The sequence below is a fragment of the Limulus polyphemus genome, unplaced genomic scaffold, assembly GCF_000517525.1.
Source record: "Limulus polyphemus unplaced genomic scaffold, Limulus_polyphemus-2.1.2 Scaffold1289, whole genome shotgun sequence".
In the NCBI taxonomy this organism is placed as follows: domain Eukaryota; kingdom Metazoa; phylum Arthropoda; class Merostomata; order Xiphosura; family Limulidae; genus Limulus; species Limulus polyphemus.
Genome location: NW_013666899.1, coordinates 672 through 17,990, shown reverse-complemented (window position 1 = coordinate 17,990; position 17,319 = coordinate 672). Strand labels below are relative to the sequence as shown.

The 17,319-nt window shown below is 32.9% G+C and overlaps 1 protein-coding gene across 5 annotated transcripts; it reads right to left on the bottom strand.

The window, feature by feature from the left end:
* Positions 1-219: 219 nt before the first annotated feature.
* Positions 220-15,748, bottom strand: LOC106462953. 5 transcript variants are annotated; one of them, XM_013922921.2, is made up of 3 exons: positions 15,481-15,748; positions 3,337-5,832; positions 220-747 (listed from the first exon to the last, which is right to left on the bottom strand). In XM_013922921.2, exons 2-3 carry the CDS (start codon positions 5,655-5,657, stop codon positions 546-548), a joined length of 2,523 nt encoding a protein of 840 aa, XP_013778375.1. In that variant the 5' UTR covers positions 5,658-5,832; positions 15,481-15,748; the 3' UTR covers positions 220-545. The 5 variants fall into 5 exon arrangements, with proteins under 5 accessions (XP_013778375.1, XP_013778376.1, XP_022246055.1 ...); XM_013922922.2 differs by lacking the exon at positions 15,481-15,748 and adding an exon at positions 15,176-15,211; XM_022390347.1 differs by lacking the exon at positions 15,481-15,748 and adding an exon at positions 14,964-15,167.
* Between the last annotated feature and the right edge of the window lie 1,571 nt (positions 15,749-17,319).

Sequence of the window (17,319 nt, the reverse complement as noted above, 5' to 3'; positions counted from 1 at the left end):
AATATTTAAGTTATACATCTCTCATCTTATAAGAACTTTCAGAATAAATCATATATATTTTAAGGTGGTCACCAATTATTTTAGTTTGTAAATTAAGAAACGTGTTTCTACAAGCAGTTTTACACCAACCACTGAAAGCAAAAACGAGTTTGTGTGTGAAAAATTTCTAAATCTTAAACATTTCCAAAGCTAAAGTTACACAGCAGCAAAAGAAATAAATAAATAAAACTTAACTGTTTATTTCTTTCTCTCATTTCTTTACAACAGTAACACATTTTTCATTCATTATTAATATTTTGCAGTGTAGTTTATTTCTTTATCTGTTATTTTAACGTGCTATTTTCTGTTGTTATTAATGTGTTTTTAAATAATATAACCATGTTTATTTTAATAATTTTCAATGCAGTAGCACTATCTACCACGATAGTAAGGTTTATATTAAAACCCACTTAACAACCGTACATGCGACTGGCAACATATACACAGACAAATATATATGTATATATACATTTATATATGTACAACTATTTACACAGTTCTCCTAGCTAGCTTTTTATTGTATTATCAAAACAGTGATGCTTGGCAGGAGGAGCATCCTCATGCTTGGATGGTTCAGAAGTTGGTTGCCCTCCCCTTTCAAACATGTACTTCAGCTGAGGCATATAGGATTCCAAATCCTTAATGGTTACCAACTTGTCATCAGAAGGAATATCCACCTGATGTTTCAGCATTAGATCTTTCTGCAGTCTAGAAAAACAAACATAAAAATATAAATTTGAGGTAGTAAATGAAATAATGCATGCACATATGCCAGAGTTTATCACTGATGCTAATGGAACATGAAAGGTTATTAGCAGAGACTTTTGATACCATTAGCAAAATATTCTTAAAAGTCCAATAACAAGTTTATAGCTAGAAAAAAAAAGAAGGAAAACAATTTTTTTTAAAACTACATTTGGACCTCTGAAGTCTTTTGTGAATAACATCTTTCATGCAATGCTAAGGTTCACTAAGCTACTTAGCAACAAAATTATATAAAACTTAATTGTTTTAATAAATAAAAAACTACTTAATTTTCAGTTTTCATTTCACTTCTTTTTCTGTAACTTTTACTACAGTGAAGCTACAAAGTGTTGATATCTTATGTACAATAAGCTATTGTCTGAAAATCTGTTTACACAGAGTATAAAATGCATTTAAATATCAAAGATACCAAATTATTGTTACAAAATACATAATACACGTTGTATCATTTCATCTTCAATTTCTTTATCTTTAAAACTCTTTTTTAACAATATTCGTACAAGTTTTCATTCATGCATTGTTTGAACTCGCTAGTTTTAAGGGCCTATTATTCCTTCCTTTGGGATGCACATAGGTAAAGACTATTATTAAGCCTAATTATATAAGTAACATAATACAGCAAAAGCTGAATAAGCACCAACATATTGACAACAAGTGACCATCTGATTATTCAAGGTTGACCTTACACACCCACCCTTTATTTTTGAGATAGTCATGGATTCCGTTAGAAAAATAAAACTAGAGCATAGCTTGTTTTCTCTACATCTTAAACTTGTGTCATCTCATCCTACTGTCTTCTGAATACAGCACAAAGAAATCAGAGGCCTCTATTATTTTGAACCCCTAGAAATAATCTTGAAATCCTCAATAAGATCACCTCTTACCCATCTTAAGTGTCTCCGAGAATGTGGTTAATTTTGAAAAGAAGAATGACAGACCTAGTGCTTACTCTGCTGTTTCTGTAATCATGTTACTTAATATGATAGATCTGGTCAAACTGCAATTTACTGGGCCTTAGAAAATGCCATTCAAATTAGTGCAAGTCTTACAAGTGCTTTTCCATGAGCTAGTCAACACTTATGAAGTTACGTGTGCCTACTAGAGACAGTCAGTCTTTCTGGACATGTAACAAGCAGTATAGGAGGTTTAATGCTCAAGTATTAGTGTACATATGCACATCTCAGAGCAAAAAAAATCCGTGCTCTTTATAGTTGTAAAAGTAGAAATGTTTATGAAAAAAAAGTCTCCATTTATAAATTCTCATATGAAATGTGAGGGAAAAAAAAAAAAGTATAATCTAGGTAATGTTTACCTAACAAACACTTCAAACTATACAGAACTTTATCACTGTATAAAATTGCATGAAATACTTCCATAACCCAAACTAAAACCCTTAACATTATCTTACAGTTCTTTTTGGATACAAGACTAGTTAGAATTGTTTGGTAAATGAAATGGAAAACAAACTTTTACAGCTCAAATAATTCACACTACAATGGTTAAATAATTCAAGTGTTCTTTTAACTTAAGGATGCCTTATACTCAATAGGCTTGAAGGTTTTCACAAAGTTAGACTTTCCTTCTGGATGGAAGACAGATTTGTAATGCATGTACAAAAAAATAAACAGATAACCTAGTTAAGGTGACATATTCAGAATAAAGCCAATATTTTAGGAAGCATATTTGTTAATAACTGAACTTTATGCATGGCATTATACTGGAATACACACACACACTATATATTGACATTTTCAGGTAAAAGGTGGATCACCGTTTTTAAATGTAGCCACTAAAACTTGAAAATGAACAATTAGCATCTTTCTAATGTATATTTCATTGTACACTTTAAATGTATAAGTTGTACATTTTTGTTTCTCTTCTAGAAAAAAAAAGATTCCATACCAATCCCAAAACAACTATATATTATAGAAAGACTTCCACTCAACACCCCCAATTAAAAGTGTTATAGAAGGACTTCCCACAACACATGAAATTATATCCTCTTCTGGAATTCTGGAGACAGCGACCACAATAAAATGTCAAGAATAATACATATCCACCCACTCCACTTTCAAAAAATTTTTTTTGTATAAAATGAGGTTTGAATTCAACAACAATTGAATATGGTATGTTTTAAACATACTAGTTTTTACATAGGTTTCTTCTCGGACCATGACAAAGCTGCTTGAGTATCCATGGTTGCCATCTTTTGTATTCCAGTATTTGAAGTGTACTAATCCAGAAAATAAAAATCTGAAATCCTAATGCCCTTAGCAATACCACTACACTAATTAGCAAGTGAATTTTCCAAAAAGCTAAATGCATAATTTAAAAAAATTCAAAGAATCACAACACATGACAAATTAGGTTTAAGTAAAACTGAACTTCATACAAATTTAATAAAGGAAAAAGAACATAACTTTTAGCACCATAAATTCTTGACATTACTATCAACTATGCAAGCAACACTTGGCCACAACTTAATAAACTACATTGCTAAACAAAAATGTTTATGATTTTATGAAAACTTACCTATTGTACTCATACAATGTGACTCCAAGAACATTTTGAAGCACAAACTGACATGATATTGCTGAGAGACTTGGAAATAGTTGGTGTACCATTTCAGATACACTTGTTGCTAGATTTTTATCATTTTGATAAATATCTAAGTTCACAGCTGGCAGTTTCCTTCCTTCTAGAAAAGCTTCTTGATATGAAAAAGGTGAAATATCAGTAGGCTGCGTTGATTGTAGTATGTCTGTATCAAGAGATATTCCACAAGATTCTGATGCTAATGATCCATTTGTATGATTAGCTGATATTCCTCTAGTTATTGGTGAAGGGGGAGGGCTGCATAGGTCAATTACCAGTCCTGCTGCATTTCCTGTTGTTGCTCTATTAAGATGATGTGCAAGAGGCAGTGGGGATGAAATACCTGGATGTGCTGGTGTAGACTGTGGAGGAGTTGGGTAATGTGGTGGAGGCATGTTTGATCCAAACAAAGTGGGACTCCTTAGAGTCTTTGCTTCTGCTTCTGGAAGACTGTTCATTGTTTCTCCTTCTCTAATATTGGAGAGTAACATGTTGGTTGCTTCTGAAACTGAAGAAAGTGGAGAAGTCTGAAGTGCATGTCTTAAAGCACTGTTTGGTACACTTGCATTTCTAACTGAATGACTTCCCCTTAAGGAATTACCTTCACCATTTAATTGGCAATTTACATCAAGAATTAAAGGAGGTGGTTCTGGCAAAGTGTCTTGTTGTCTCTGTTGAAATACTGGAGAATGATTAGTTCCTTTTGCTATGTTTCCAAACATATTCTGCTGAAGGAGATTTGGAGTAACTTGCTGTGAGGAGAAAACTTGATGATCTCCTAAATGATGATTATGCAGGTTCAACAACATGTGTGAACTGCTCACCGGGTAATTACCTGATGAAGTGCTTAGAGGTGGAAATACTAATCTTTCATGATTTGTTGAAGTACTCGATAAAGAAGGAGAATCTAAGTGACTCATCAAGCTTCCTGGGGAAGGAACAAGATAACCACTTGCTGGTAATGCTGGCATATGTCCTCTCAAAACAGTTGTAGTTGGAATTGGTTGTCCTCTATTGTCAACAACCTGGTAGCCATCATGTACTGCCCCATTCACTTTTGGAGAAGTTGTAGGTCTCATTGGTGCATTATGATGACCAATGTAAAAGGGGGATAAATGTCTATTTTCTTCTAAACCATCTTTTGTGCTATTAGATGTCTGTGCTTGCAAATGTTGAATTTCATTTTGATCTGTGTATGTGTTTATTGTTTGTCTAGCAACCTGATCTGGAAATACAGACACATTCCAAATTCTTTGAATACTATCAGGGGAAGGTAAAGGAGATATGTGGCCAGATACTTGACTTTGTCCATTGTTTACATGAAGTAAGGGTGTTTTTGGCCACCATTCTTGCATTACTGGTACCTGACCAGATGAAAAAAATAATTTATCCACACTGACTAAGTAGGTCCCTTTCTTTAACTTGGTCTTGTTAAGCTGAGCAACATGACACAAAAAGCAAAGATAGGCTAGGTCCCAGTCATTTACATTTCGAGATGCATCAGCTAGTACACCATTTGGTAGCATAGTAAATGGCACATACTTTGATCCATTTTTCTCAATGTAGGGTAAAACAATGTTATTCATCATTATCAAACCACATTTCTTAGCCAAAAGCCTATCACCAGAAACAGGAAATAACTTGCTGCGACAAGTCTCAAGAAACTCGTGAAAACATAGTATTTCTGATAAACAAACAACAACATCTTTAGATGTGAACGTCTTTTGTCCAAATTGAAAAGCACAATGAAATCCATTTATTTCATTAAGAAGTCTGGCCTCATTTTCAGTTATGAAATAACTTTTAATATTTGTACAGGTAAAAACTACCCATGGCAAAACTCTAGAATATTTGCTCACTACTTTTGCTTCAACCATTCTTACGGCAATGAATTTCTCTTCTCCTCGTAAAAGGAAGGGTAGATGAACACCCCCAATTGTTGTCCACCCAAAAACTCCCTGAATGCTACAAATATCTAAGGGAGGTGCAACAGGTTCTTTGCTCTCTAGTTGCACTTGGTTTTGTACACGAACACTGTTTGCAGACTTTAGCTGTTGCTCAATGTTATTTTGAGAGGTGTTTGAAATAGGTAGATAAGATGGTGGTAAAGATAAATTATGGTGTCCAAAAGTTTTTTTGTCCTTGCCGTCATTCTGAGACTTGAAAGAATCATCTTGTTTTTCTTTTTTCACCACTACTTCTGTATTTTCTTGATTCCCTGACAAAGAATTTCCTATGGCTGCCTGTGTTTCTGCCATCCTAGAATAAACATAGTAAATACTGATCCTAATGAAATAGGTCAGACTCTAATGCTTTTGAAGTGTGAAACGATTTAACTTGTGTAACTATCCTCTGAACAGGAATAAAGTATCTTCTTAATGTCAAAATCAATAATTTCAGACACAAATTCTTCCCCATAGTCAGCATTAACACCTGAAAAAACAAAACAAAAAAACATAAGGTCATATGCCTTATTACTAAAATCCTGAAACTACTGAGCAGTTAAGGTCATAAATTGTTTCCTTTTGCAATATCTTCATAGTTTAAGTCAAACTACTCTAACCACTACTGAAGCAGGCTAAAGTACAATACACTTAGAAATATCTATCAGTTTAGACCTTAATTTGTGGTTAAACATCACAACAGACACTTGGAAGTTTTACACACAATTATTTTTGGATCTAACTATAGAATTGTAAGCCATAGATGTGTACAAGTACCACCAACATGCTTCTCACACTACAAACAAGACCTCCAACTCACTACTAAACATTTACAACAATGTATCTTGTATTTGCTCTAGTCAGTTTAATTTTTCCAAAAACATTAAACTGTTTCTTTCTTGAGTAGTAATTACTAAAAGGTAGCATGACATACCTTAAAAATAAAATTTTATTTTCTATAAAAGAGTTTAAAAAATTCTAAGTGGGATCAGCGTTGTTTTTTTCTTTTCAAGTACAAACTTTTAGCTTATAGCTCCGTCATCTCTTGACCGATTTGAGATCTAATTACAATTTTGGATTCTGGAAGTCAAACCCCTTTTATCAATATATTTGATCTTGGCCAAGGTCTCATAGATTAATAAATTTTAATCTTGCCTGAAATAATTTCAATTTGAGGGTAGGCTGGTAGAGATCCTGATGAGTAATGAAACTTAATCGGGTATACATGCACCCCACATTTGGTACTGCTGGTGCACAAAGTATAACTAATAAAAATGGAAAAAAGGTCTCATAGATGTTGATGCTTTCCTCTTCTTTCAACTAGACTAAGTGTAGTTTTAGAATGAAAGATGTTTGTTATGATGAAAAGAACTACCTTGTCTATGTTAAAGATCTATTTTGAATACCCAAGGGAAAATAAAACATGTTAAAGATTTATCATGCAACTTAAGAGTAAATTCTTTCATTTCTACATTCAAAAATTTAAACAGTAGTACTAAACTTGGTGACTAATAAGCATAAAGTTGTATTTAAAGGTCAGCTGAGCATATGGATCTCTCAACAAGAAAAGGAATCCATATAATACAGGAGCCGACTGAATATACATGTACAGTCGCACAGTACTCTTTAAAATGTCCATACTACAAATACACCTATATAAAAACTGACTGTCATTAAAATGTAATCATGTAACTGTAAAAGCAGACTGAACAATTAACACAAACTTTTCCATATTTAAACTGATTTTGTAAGAAGTCAACCAGCAAAACATGCTAACAAATACAAAGATTTTAATGTAACTTTTGTATTCTATCACTTTTTGGTTTCCCTTGACAATCAATGACAAATAAAAATTTAAAGTTCAAGAATACATCTAACATATGAACAAATTGGTCCTTCATTGCTGTCTTTTCACACCCACCACTGAGGAAAATTAATAATTAAAATTCAAATCTACCCTTTATTTCTCTTCACTGGAGGCTAGCCCAACTTTTCAGAATTTTAAACTTGTATCCTCTTATTCTATTATCTACGAGATACGTCACAAACAAATCAGAGGCCTTTACCCTATCAATTCCTAGCCTTCTTTTCTCAAGATGAAATAAATTAACTGATCTTAACCTAACCCCATAAGAGAATTCTGAAATAATCCTAGCAATCCTCCTCTAAATATTTTCCAATACAAATAAGGAAACCAAAGGTACATACTAATCATGGTTCATATGAAGAAAAAGTGAATATATTTACTACAAACAGCAGATACATTGCCTTGATAACTTAATTTGCTTTTATCTATATTAAATGGATAAGCAACTGGTTAAACAGACCATGTTTGTGAGTCATTTGAATTTCTACTATGTGAAAGTGATACTTAGTACCATGTGTAAATCAGTTACCATTGCCATTACTTGCATTCAGTAGACTTTCATTATTAATGATACACATGTTATCCTCATGAAGCCAATAAAATAAATAAATACATCCCAAACTGAAAGTACTTTTGCTAGTTATTATTATAATTTTTTAAAAAGCATTATATTAAATATAACTGTAAATGACAGGGTAGGAATTATCTACTTGAGACTTGTGTCCTACCGAATCAAACCGTGTACATGATTTGCTGAGAAAATGTGCAAATACAAATGTCGTCAGCACAAGGTTGCTGGTTTGTTTATGTTGTTAACCTGGCATAAGATTTTCAGGTAAACAAACCAATCTCCCAAATGATACAAAGTACTCTTCTCCATCATAACAAACATCTATGTTGTAAGTTATACATGTTACATGCAAAGGACATTAATGGGAAAAAAAACAACAACAACAACAAACATACTGACAAATGGGCTAAAAGTAGAAAGCACTAACGACGACTTTAGTGCAACTATAAAATGTTTACTACATGTTAAATCTTACGAGTTGTGTCAATTATCCAGACCCTCACAGCAAAAATTAAGTCGTTTAATAACCTGATTTACCCAGAGGACTTAATGGGCCTAGATTATATTGGCTCAATATCAATAATTTGAAGAAATTTCATAATGTCCTAGATGTCAACGAGTGCTAACAGAGTGGAAATATTTTCTGCCAGAAATGTCACTGCCTTACCAAATAACTCAAATCTCATCGTGACAATTATTAGTTCCTAGTAATACAATACAAACCTGTGTTATTTCCTCAAGATTAGAAAGGCATATTTAAGATGGCTAAGTAGTATTAAAGACCTGAAAATAAGCCTCATTTGAATGAAGAGATACCATAAACATCAGGAAGTTGCCTGTTTTGGACTCGAGTCCTGAGAATACAATTTCAGATTCAATTCTTATTTAGAACAAGTTTTTTTAAAACCCTGATTTGCTATAAGTAACCAACTAATGATCATTTTCTTCCTGAGGGCCATCCATCAAAGTTGATCAGATGGAGAGTCAAACCACCTATACCCATGTCTGGCTCAGCAGTTGATCCAGTGTGCTGTGTTTAAAAGAACTGTCTGATAGAGACCAACTAGTGTGCTGTGTTGATGGCCTGAGCTTGCCATGTTGTAGGCTTGGTGATGAGTCTTATCCGAGTGGGGAAATACTGTAAACATAGGGTGGGAGTTATTTGTTTAGCATTTCTGTCCTGACAGCATATATGTTAGTGTGCTTGGACTCAAGCCCTGTTTAAGAGATCAAGAATAAGGCACACCTCAAGGGTAAAATGTGTGTGTGTCTGTTATAAAAACACTTATTTACAATTCCTTAAAGTCATTTGAAAAGGCCAAAGCAAAATCAATGACAAAAATAAAATGTTCTGAAGATAGAATTTGGACTATTTGATAAGATTATAAAGTAGGAAAAAGTTTAGAGCATTTAATACCAAACATTAGTGTACAACTAAATGAAGAAGCAAGTATCTACTTACAGAACAAACAAGACTAAAAGAAATACAGATTCCAAAGCCAACACAACAAACTAAATTCTGCATAATTATTAGGGATAAGACAAAACTATGGAAGCCTGACAATGATACTTCTCTACAGCAAGAGGAAAAAAAAGCATTCTGGTAATCAAATATGCTCAAAAGACAGGACAGAATATTCTTAGCTTTGACCACAATCACCAAAGGAAGTGCCAGAAATAAAGTATTAACAGACCAAATGAAAACAACTAAAAAGCAGAAATGGAAAGATGTTCTATCTGAAAACTAGATTCAAATATTCACAATAACAGATGAGTAGGAAGCTATAAGAAAAAAAAATTATTCAGAGAATATTGCATTATGAAAACAGGCTCAAACAATATGAACCATATAAAACTGTGGTAGTCCTACTCTGAACACTTTCAAGTAGATCAAAAACACAACAATCCAAACAAGGTATCACTAGGATCTTTTATGAAGTGAAAACAAACTTGTCACTATTAAACATGTCTGTGTAAACAGGTTATATGGTTGGTTCTAATCATTACCTAAGGAAGCAGGAGAGACCTTCCAGAGAACAGACATACTGCACAAGTTAACAGTCATGTAAAGGAGAATATTGGTTTACCAAGTCTCCAACATCCAAAAATTGAAACCTTCATAAGATGTGTGGTAAGGTTAAATACTATCAATTTGAAAACAGATACTACTATGCATGAAGAATCCTGTTATGTAGTATCGAATGTTTACAAAAAACTTTACATATGAAAAGCACATGTTGCTCTTGTGTGACCACAAACTATAGAGAACGGAAGCTCCTAAAAATAGTGGGAAAGGGTTTGTGTCAAAGGCTTATGTACATTTCCCTATATGCAATTTAAGAATTATGCTAACAAAAAATATATCTAGTGTACAAGAGTTTTAAGCATGGAGCAAAGATATTATAAACCAAGTACTCAATGAGCATGGGTAGCGAGATCCTGAATAGTTCATCCTCATCAACTTAAAAAGGATGGCAATCAAAGCTCCGGATGAGAAAAGAAAAAAAGATTGTAGACAGGATGAATGAAGAGAATTCAATAACAACATTCTTTTTATGTTAGGAATTATTATATGAGCAATGGAGCAAAGAATAGTCTAAACAATACCTAAAAAATATAACAATCTGCACTAAAGCACTTGATAAGGATTAGCATAATGCCAGCTGTACAAATGCACCTGCAAATATGAAGTGTATTAAGCAATCACCACCCTATACATTTGTTATATCAAACAAAAATGCAATAGAAAAGCTATTCAAGTAGTTATTATTTAAAGACCCAGTTATGCTGGCCATATTTTAAGTATTAGTGTTACTTGTTATGGTCGCAATGCCAGATCCAAATTTTTTACAACTAGCATGAACTAAGCATTAATCACTCTTTTGAACAAGTGTTTACTTGTATTAACTATGTGACTTTTACATGCTTCAAACAAACTTGGTTCTTCACTTCAAAGGGAATAAAGTCATGATATTTTTTTAGGTTAATTATTAAAAATCTTAATGATATTACTTGTAAAATAGCAAAATTATACTAAAATAAACATAAAGGCATGCCTTAATTTTACATTTTCATGGATGTCATAGAACTTTAGAAACACTCCTTGCCGACCAGTTTACATGAAGGCTATACTTAATCCATTTGGCTTAAAGTAACCTTTTAAAACCACTCAGAGAAAATCATATTTCTAATGTTAACATAATTAAAATTAGTGCACATGCATGTGTAGGACAGAATCAAATCACCAGAAGAGTAAACATGTCTAGGGCTTATTTACTATTTTCTTTCAGCAAAATTGATTTAAAAAATACTGTTTTAAGTAGCAAAAATATGTAAATCATGATTAATGCTACTCAGCATTCAGATAACAAACGTCAAGAAAGTTTCATTCAACAAAAATCACAGTCCAGTCAATCTACACAGTTTTGACCCTTAACCCCAAATAAATTACAATATAAATGAAATATGAACCATTTGATTTGATGTTGTATGCTCTTGAAAATATAACAAAATCCTAGGAGTGAAACATACCTTCTTAGGATAAAAACTGTACTTAAACAAATAAAACTGGGATAAAAGATAACTTAATTTCATAGCAGATTTTGGTGAAACGTGGCTCATTTGAAGTGCGTTACAAAGTTCTATGGAATGGTAAACAAAATAAATGTTTTATGAGTAACAGTTGTTTTTTGGTAATGAATGCTGTAATTGGTTTTAACCTAGCAAAGAATTGTAGAAAAAAAAACACATTGAGAACTGCAAAAATAACTTCAAATGGTAGTAAGGAAAAATGCAGACAGACAGATATGTTGTCTGACTGATTAGATTACTCATCATCAATATGGAACTGTAACAATTTATCTCGCAACATTTACTGTATGCTGGTGAACAGAGAAATCCATTATTCCTGCAATTACATTACAGATTTGAGCAACCTCCTGTCCAAGTACATTTAATTACACTCAGTCTGGTGCAAATAGCTTAATGGAATGTTTCCCATAATTTGATCACCACATACAACCCATTCATACTATTATGGATCCATGTTTTCATCTACCCCCATCCACTGTCTAATCTTATAATACACGTGAAGGGTATTGTATTTAGTAGCTGCAAATGTTGAGGGCAAAACATTTGCCTTGACATACACACATTTGCTTGATGCCACTTTATTGCAAAGCACATTACAATACATAAAAGCTAAACCTTCCTTTGTCTTGCATAAACATGCTAATGCCTTCTCACCAGCTTCAATAATGTGGTCATTTTTTGAATCAACACTAAGAAAGACAAGAGCATTATGTCTGGAAACATTGTTTTCCCCATAAAGAGTCAAAGCAAGACATCATTTACAATCCCCAAAATACCGGATGTTATGTTACTTGGCATGTAAATATTATTATTATATACAGCTGGATCAAGGGTAGTCTTTGTTAACTGTATGGCCCACAATCTTTCACTTTTTCACACATTTTGTTTAGTTCTGTTCTGAAATATACATCATGTAAGCATTAAGACGTGCATGATAGTATAAAAGAACAAGAAATTTTGTTCCCTCCATCAATAATTTCTGATGATATAACAGCAGTTTAGACAATCTACATCTCCTCGGGTTTGACGTGTTTCTTATCCATTACCTTATAGACCCTCACTGAACAATGATATGAATTACTGCTTATTTTCCTTGTTATCAAAAACTTTTTTTTTTTTTTTTCACAGCAAGAATCATATCTCCAGTAAATGTGACTACTGTACCAATGAATCCTCCTGTCCATCTAAAAGTGAGTTATGTCCTTAGTAGACGAACCACCTTTGTTTCCATCAAATACAATTATCGCTTGACCATCAATACCTGGGTTTTATGAAGTTATTACAGGAATTACAAATGGTATTGTATGACATACCACATCTGAATGGAACATGCTGTAAAAGCAAACCACCATCAAGAACTTACATTATGTTTTCACCAGAGGATGCAACAGAACCTACACTGATAATTTTCCAAATAGCATCTGCTAGCATAAATTTGTTTGCTTTCTCCAAGAGGTCAGGATAGGTACACATTTTACACTGGAATAGCAATGAATTTTCCTCTGTAGATCCCTCTGCTACAATTAATCTTTGGAACAACAACTGCAGATCCACTTGCATTTTCTCATCTTCTATTTTCACTATATTTCCGACGGTTAAGATTACTGCTTGGTCATTACTTTAAAAAAATGTAGTTCTGAACATTTTTGTCTGTCATCTGCTTCATTATTCGTTCTCCAATCTGCTTTGCCATACCTACATTTATAGTTGCATCTACATAATGTCATTTGCAATATTCTGTAAAGTACTATCCAAACTGAACAGATTTCTGTTTTGCACTGGCTTGGTTAATTCCTTCTACACCTTTATGTTTTAACAAAACCGTACCTTGCACACTACCGAGAGGTTCAGTACATAAAATATATGTATCCATTCTAACAGTTTAATGAAAAACAGACAACAACAACAAACTCAGAAATAAACATTTACTAATAATATAGATCCTCATACTAGAAGTACTCACATTGCAAATAAGCACTTGCCAATAAAGATCAATATTACAAATTCCTTAATATACTGTTTTTGAAGACCATCTTTATCAATGATCTTTGTCTACAATTAGTCTCTTTGCCAAATAAAAAAGTTTTTTAAAGCATGATGGACTTAATAGTGCATATTTTTATTTTAAATGATTACTCTGAAAAATATACTTAAATTGACTATTTTTTTCACTTGAAAACAAACAAAACAATTAACTTTGCCTGGAAGGGATGACTTATGAAAACAAAATTATGTATAAACATTTAAATTCAATATACAAACCATGATAGAGAATACTGTCAATAACTAGTTCTAGTCTTTAAAACTATGAAAAATTCAGTTTTTCATATCTTGTCACTATAATTTTGAACTACTACCATTCAAGTCAACAGTATGAAGTCTGCTTAAACTCTTAATAATTTTGAGCATAGGAATAGTCAATTATAATTTTTCTACAATCTGTAAGAAAAAAAAAAAAAAGTCCAAACATCATAGTACATCTACATACAATACCAGGTATAATTATCATTATAGCTGCTTTGGTATTCTAATGTAAAAGTACTTAATATTTTGAAAATGCATCACAGCATTTAATAAAACACAAAGCCACTTGTTCAACACATGTTTACACTACTTCATATGAAAAATAAAAATGACCAACAATGTCTATTATCATAAGTGTAACTTTTAGACAAAAGAAAGCTTTTTACCAGTTAGCTAGACCTAAGCATATGGTCTCATTCCTAATTACAGTTTAAAAGCTTCTAAATTTTAATCTGATTTAAGTATTCCCCAAATTTTTAAGTTCAAGTTTATGAAGAATTTATGAAGCAAAATAAAATGTAAAACAAAGTCATGTAAAGGCAGGCATAACTGAAAGTTCACAAAGCACAAAGTTTGATCTGAACTTTGTCAACCAAAATTTATTTTTTTTACACCATATCTGTGTTTATTTGTAACCTCTTACAGCTTGTACATGCACATGCTTTTATTCATAATTTAAATATTTGGATGATATATCATATAACTGATTTCACTCTGGTGCTTGCTTATAAAACCTTTCATCCAGAACTCTACACTTTGGTTAAGGAATTGAGTTATAAACGTATGTCATTGTCATTCACATATATATACAAAACGATATCAATTCACAATTGTTTTGGTTAATTCTGCATTTCCGAGTTACTGATAAGACTGCTAGGAGAAAGTAATAATAATACCCACTGTTGCGAGTTTTTAAATTATACAAAACAACGAAGGGTATCACATTCTCACAAAACCATACTTGTGACGAGTAATTAGTTACAATAAAGATACGACCCCTTGCAGTACGTACAACTACAAGTAAAAAAAAAAACGCCTTAAGAGTAACAGTATTACTATTAGGCTTAACAAAACTACACGTACCTTAAGATACGCAACACAAACTTTCATTTTGTCAAATTTACTGAAATATGATTATTATAACATCACAGTGGTAAACAAGTAAACGTAACAATATTTTATGAGACAAATATTTAAGATATGGGCTTATATTTAACTCATAAAGCAGGTAAGTCCACGATGAATGACGTCACACAAGTGACTGGCTAATGCCATTGGCAACACTTACCACTACCAGGTTGCCTGACCTTGGCTGCCAAATACTTACTTAGTGGTGGATCTGTCTTGATTTGGTATTATTAATGTAAATATAAGTTACAGTTTTCCTCTTTGTTTTCATCGTTGCATTAGGAACAAAACGAAAAATTCCCACGTAACCTTCTTTGTTAAGGTTTTCCAGCAAGAACCAAGCAAAACAAGCCTAATGAAACTAGTACTCACCATTCCTTTGCCGCCTTCTCCCTCGTTTTGGAGGCGGACTGGAAAAGTCCATGTAAGCACGCGGGGTGTTCGAGATGGTGTTCTTGTTTGGATTAAACACCACTTTGACCTCAACCACTTCGTGCGAGGGGTGTGGGTTGTCAGTCTAAAAATACTTTCATGGCATTTCGTGTAAAAAGAAAAATGATTCTAACTACCTTAGTTGACTCTTTTAATTAAGTTTAAATGGAATACATTTAACAGATTAGCACAGTTTGCACAAATTACAAGGTATATTTTAATAAATAATCGAATGAGTCACTCACCAAGGACATGTAGAGGTACATCTACCACGTGCCATATTGGCGCGTACTATACCTTTACACTGTACGCGTTTAGTTCATATAATTAGCAGACAAATGTTCTCATTTTATTATAACTGTAGCTTAAAAGCAACAATTTACTGCTAGTTAAACTGTTAATTTAAGAAATAATATAATGCTAAAGCAGTATTATTTATGACGTCACAGAGTCATAATACTCCTCTTGCTACCGCGATGCAACAGCAACAAACAAGTTATTCGGAGCATGTAGGTCTCAGAACACGTATGCCCTCAAGTATGATAGAAAAGTCCATTAGCGTATCTGGGGAGAGGAGCTTTAAGCTGTATGTCTTTGGGAGAAATGTATTGATAAATGATACATAGTTGGTAAAAAAGTGTATTGTAATAATCCAGCATGTATAGTCATGGAAATAATTAGCATACAAAGTTACCAAAAAGATTATTTTAAATTATAACACATGTTTGACAGGAGTATTTTGAGTGTGATCCCTGTAGAGTGGCCCGCCAACCCGTGTGATAATTACAAGTAGTGCTAACTTCAAGTAAAATCCGCTTTTGCCTTTCTTCATTTTTATAATATAAAATACTGCTAGTTATATGCAAAATGAGCGTTCACTGAGTGTAACAGAAACATATATATTATAAATGTTTCGTTAAACTAATTTATGGCTTGATTACTAAAGTACTAGTTTCATGTAAAAAACATACTGTATCAAATTATTTGACATTGAAGTCCAAAACACGGATAAGGAAATCTCCGTGCTTGTTTGGGAATTTTGCGTAAAGCCAATTTAGAAGCGATAGACAGGAGGGAATGTCACTCAGTGCCAGCTCTTGGGCTATTATTTTACCAATGTAAAGTGGGATTGCCTGTAACATTATAACGCCCCACTGCTAAAAGGGCGAGAATATTCGGTAACAGGATTCGAACTCGCAAATTGTAAGTCGAGCGTTTTAACCATCAGGCCATTAGCTCCCCCAAATTCCTCCTCGCAAGCGTAAAACATTATTTAGTCAAACAATATGGGAAGGAGAGCCGTTGTTCTCTGTTGTTGCTGTTTTTAGCGCATAGCTAAACAATGGATTCTGCCCTCTGTATACCGTGGGGAATCAAACCCGGAATTTTTCCTTTGTAGGTTCGTAACTTACCACTTGCCTATCGGTGGGGGGGGGGGGAAGTATGGTTCTTTATTTAACTTTGTTTGTTCCAAGTTTTACAAAGACATCAACATTACTTCAAAAAACACTGCTTATCTAATGCATATCACTTGGTGATGAAAAACAGTCTTTTTTCTTTAATAATAAAAATTTCATTTGCAGTATGTTTCTAGATGAAAACAGAAACCTGTAACCAAAAATAGCTTCTCGCAGGAATCAGATAAATTCATGTCAGCAATATTAATTAATACACCTTATTACATTTGCAAAATTACACTTAGCATAGTCTGAAAAAGACACTATCTTGTACATCCGTACTCAGTGTTTACTTAAATATAGCTAACAAATTCCACAATGAAAAAGTAACATCACAAATTCCTTAACATCGATATCAGTACTACTAACATATGATAAAATGTTCCATATAAAAATCATGAAGTAGTTATAGTTGTAGATTTATTAGCTGTTAGTCGAATAGAGTTACAGGTCTAAATCAAATAAATCCATCACATGTTCACATTTTAAAACGGAATCAGATAAAATATAACAGACATGTTGCGTGAAGCACATACAATTATGGTTTATCATACTTCTTACATATTTTAAACATATGATACGATTATGGTTTATCCTACTTCTTACATATTTTAAACATGTGATACG

Excerpts from the sequence above, each read along its gene's own strand:
- LOC106462953 (XM_013922921.2), bottom strand. The coding sequence starts at position 5,657 with ATGGCAGAAACACAGGCAGCCATAGGAAATTCTTTGTCAGGGAATCAA. Across the intron at positions 748-3,336 it reads ACATTGTATGAGTACAATAG|ACTGCAGAAAGATCTAATGC; the intron begins GTAAGTTTTCAT and ends TTGTTTTTCTAG.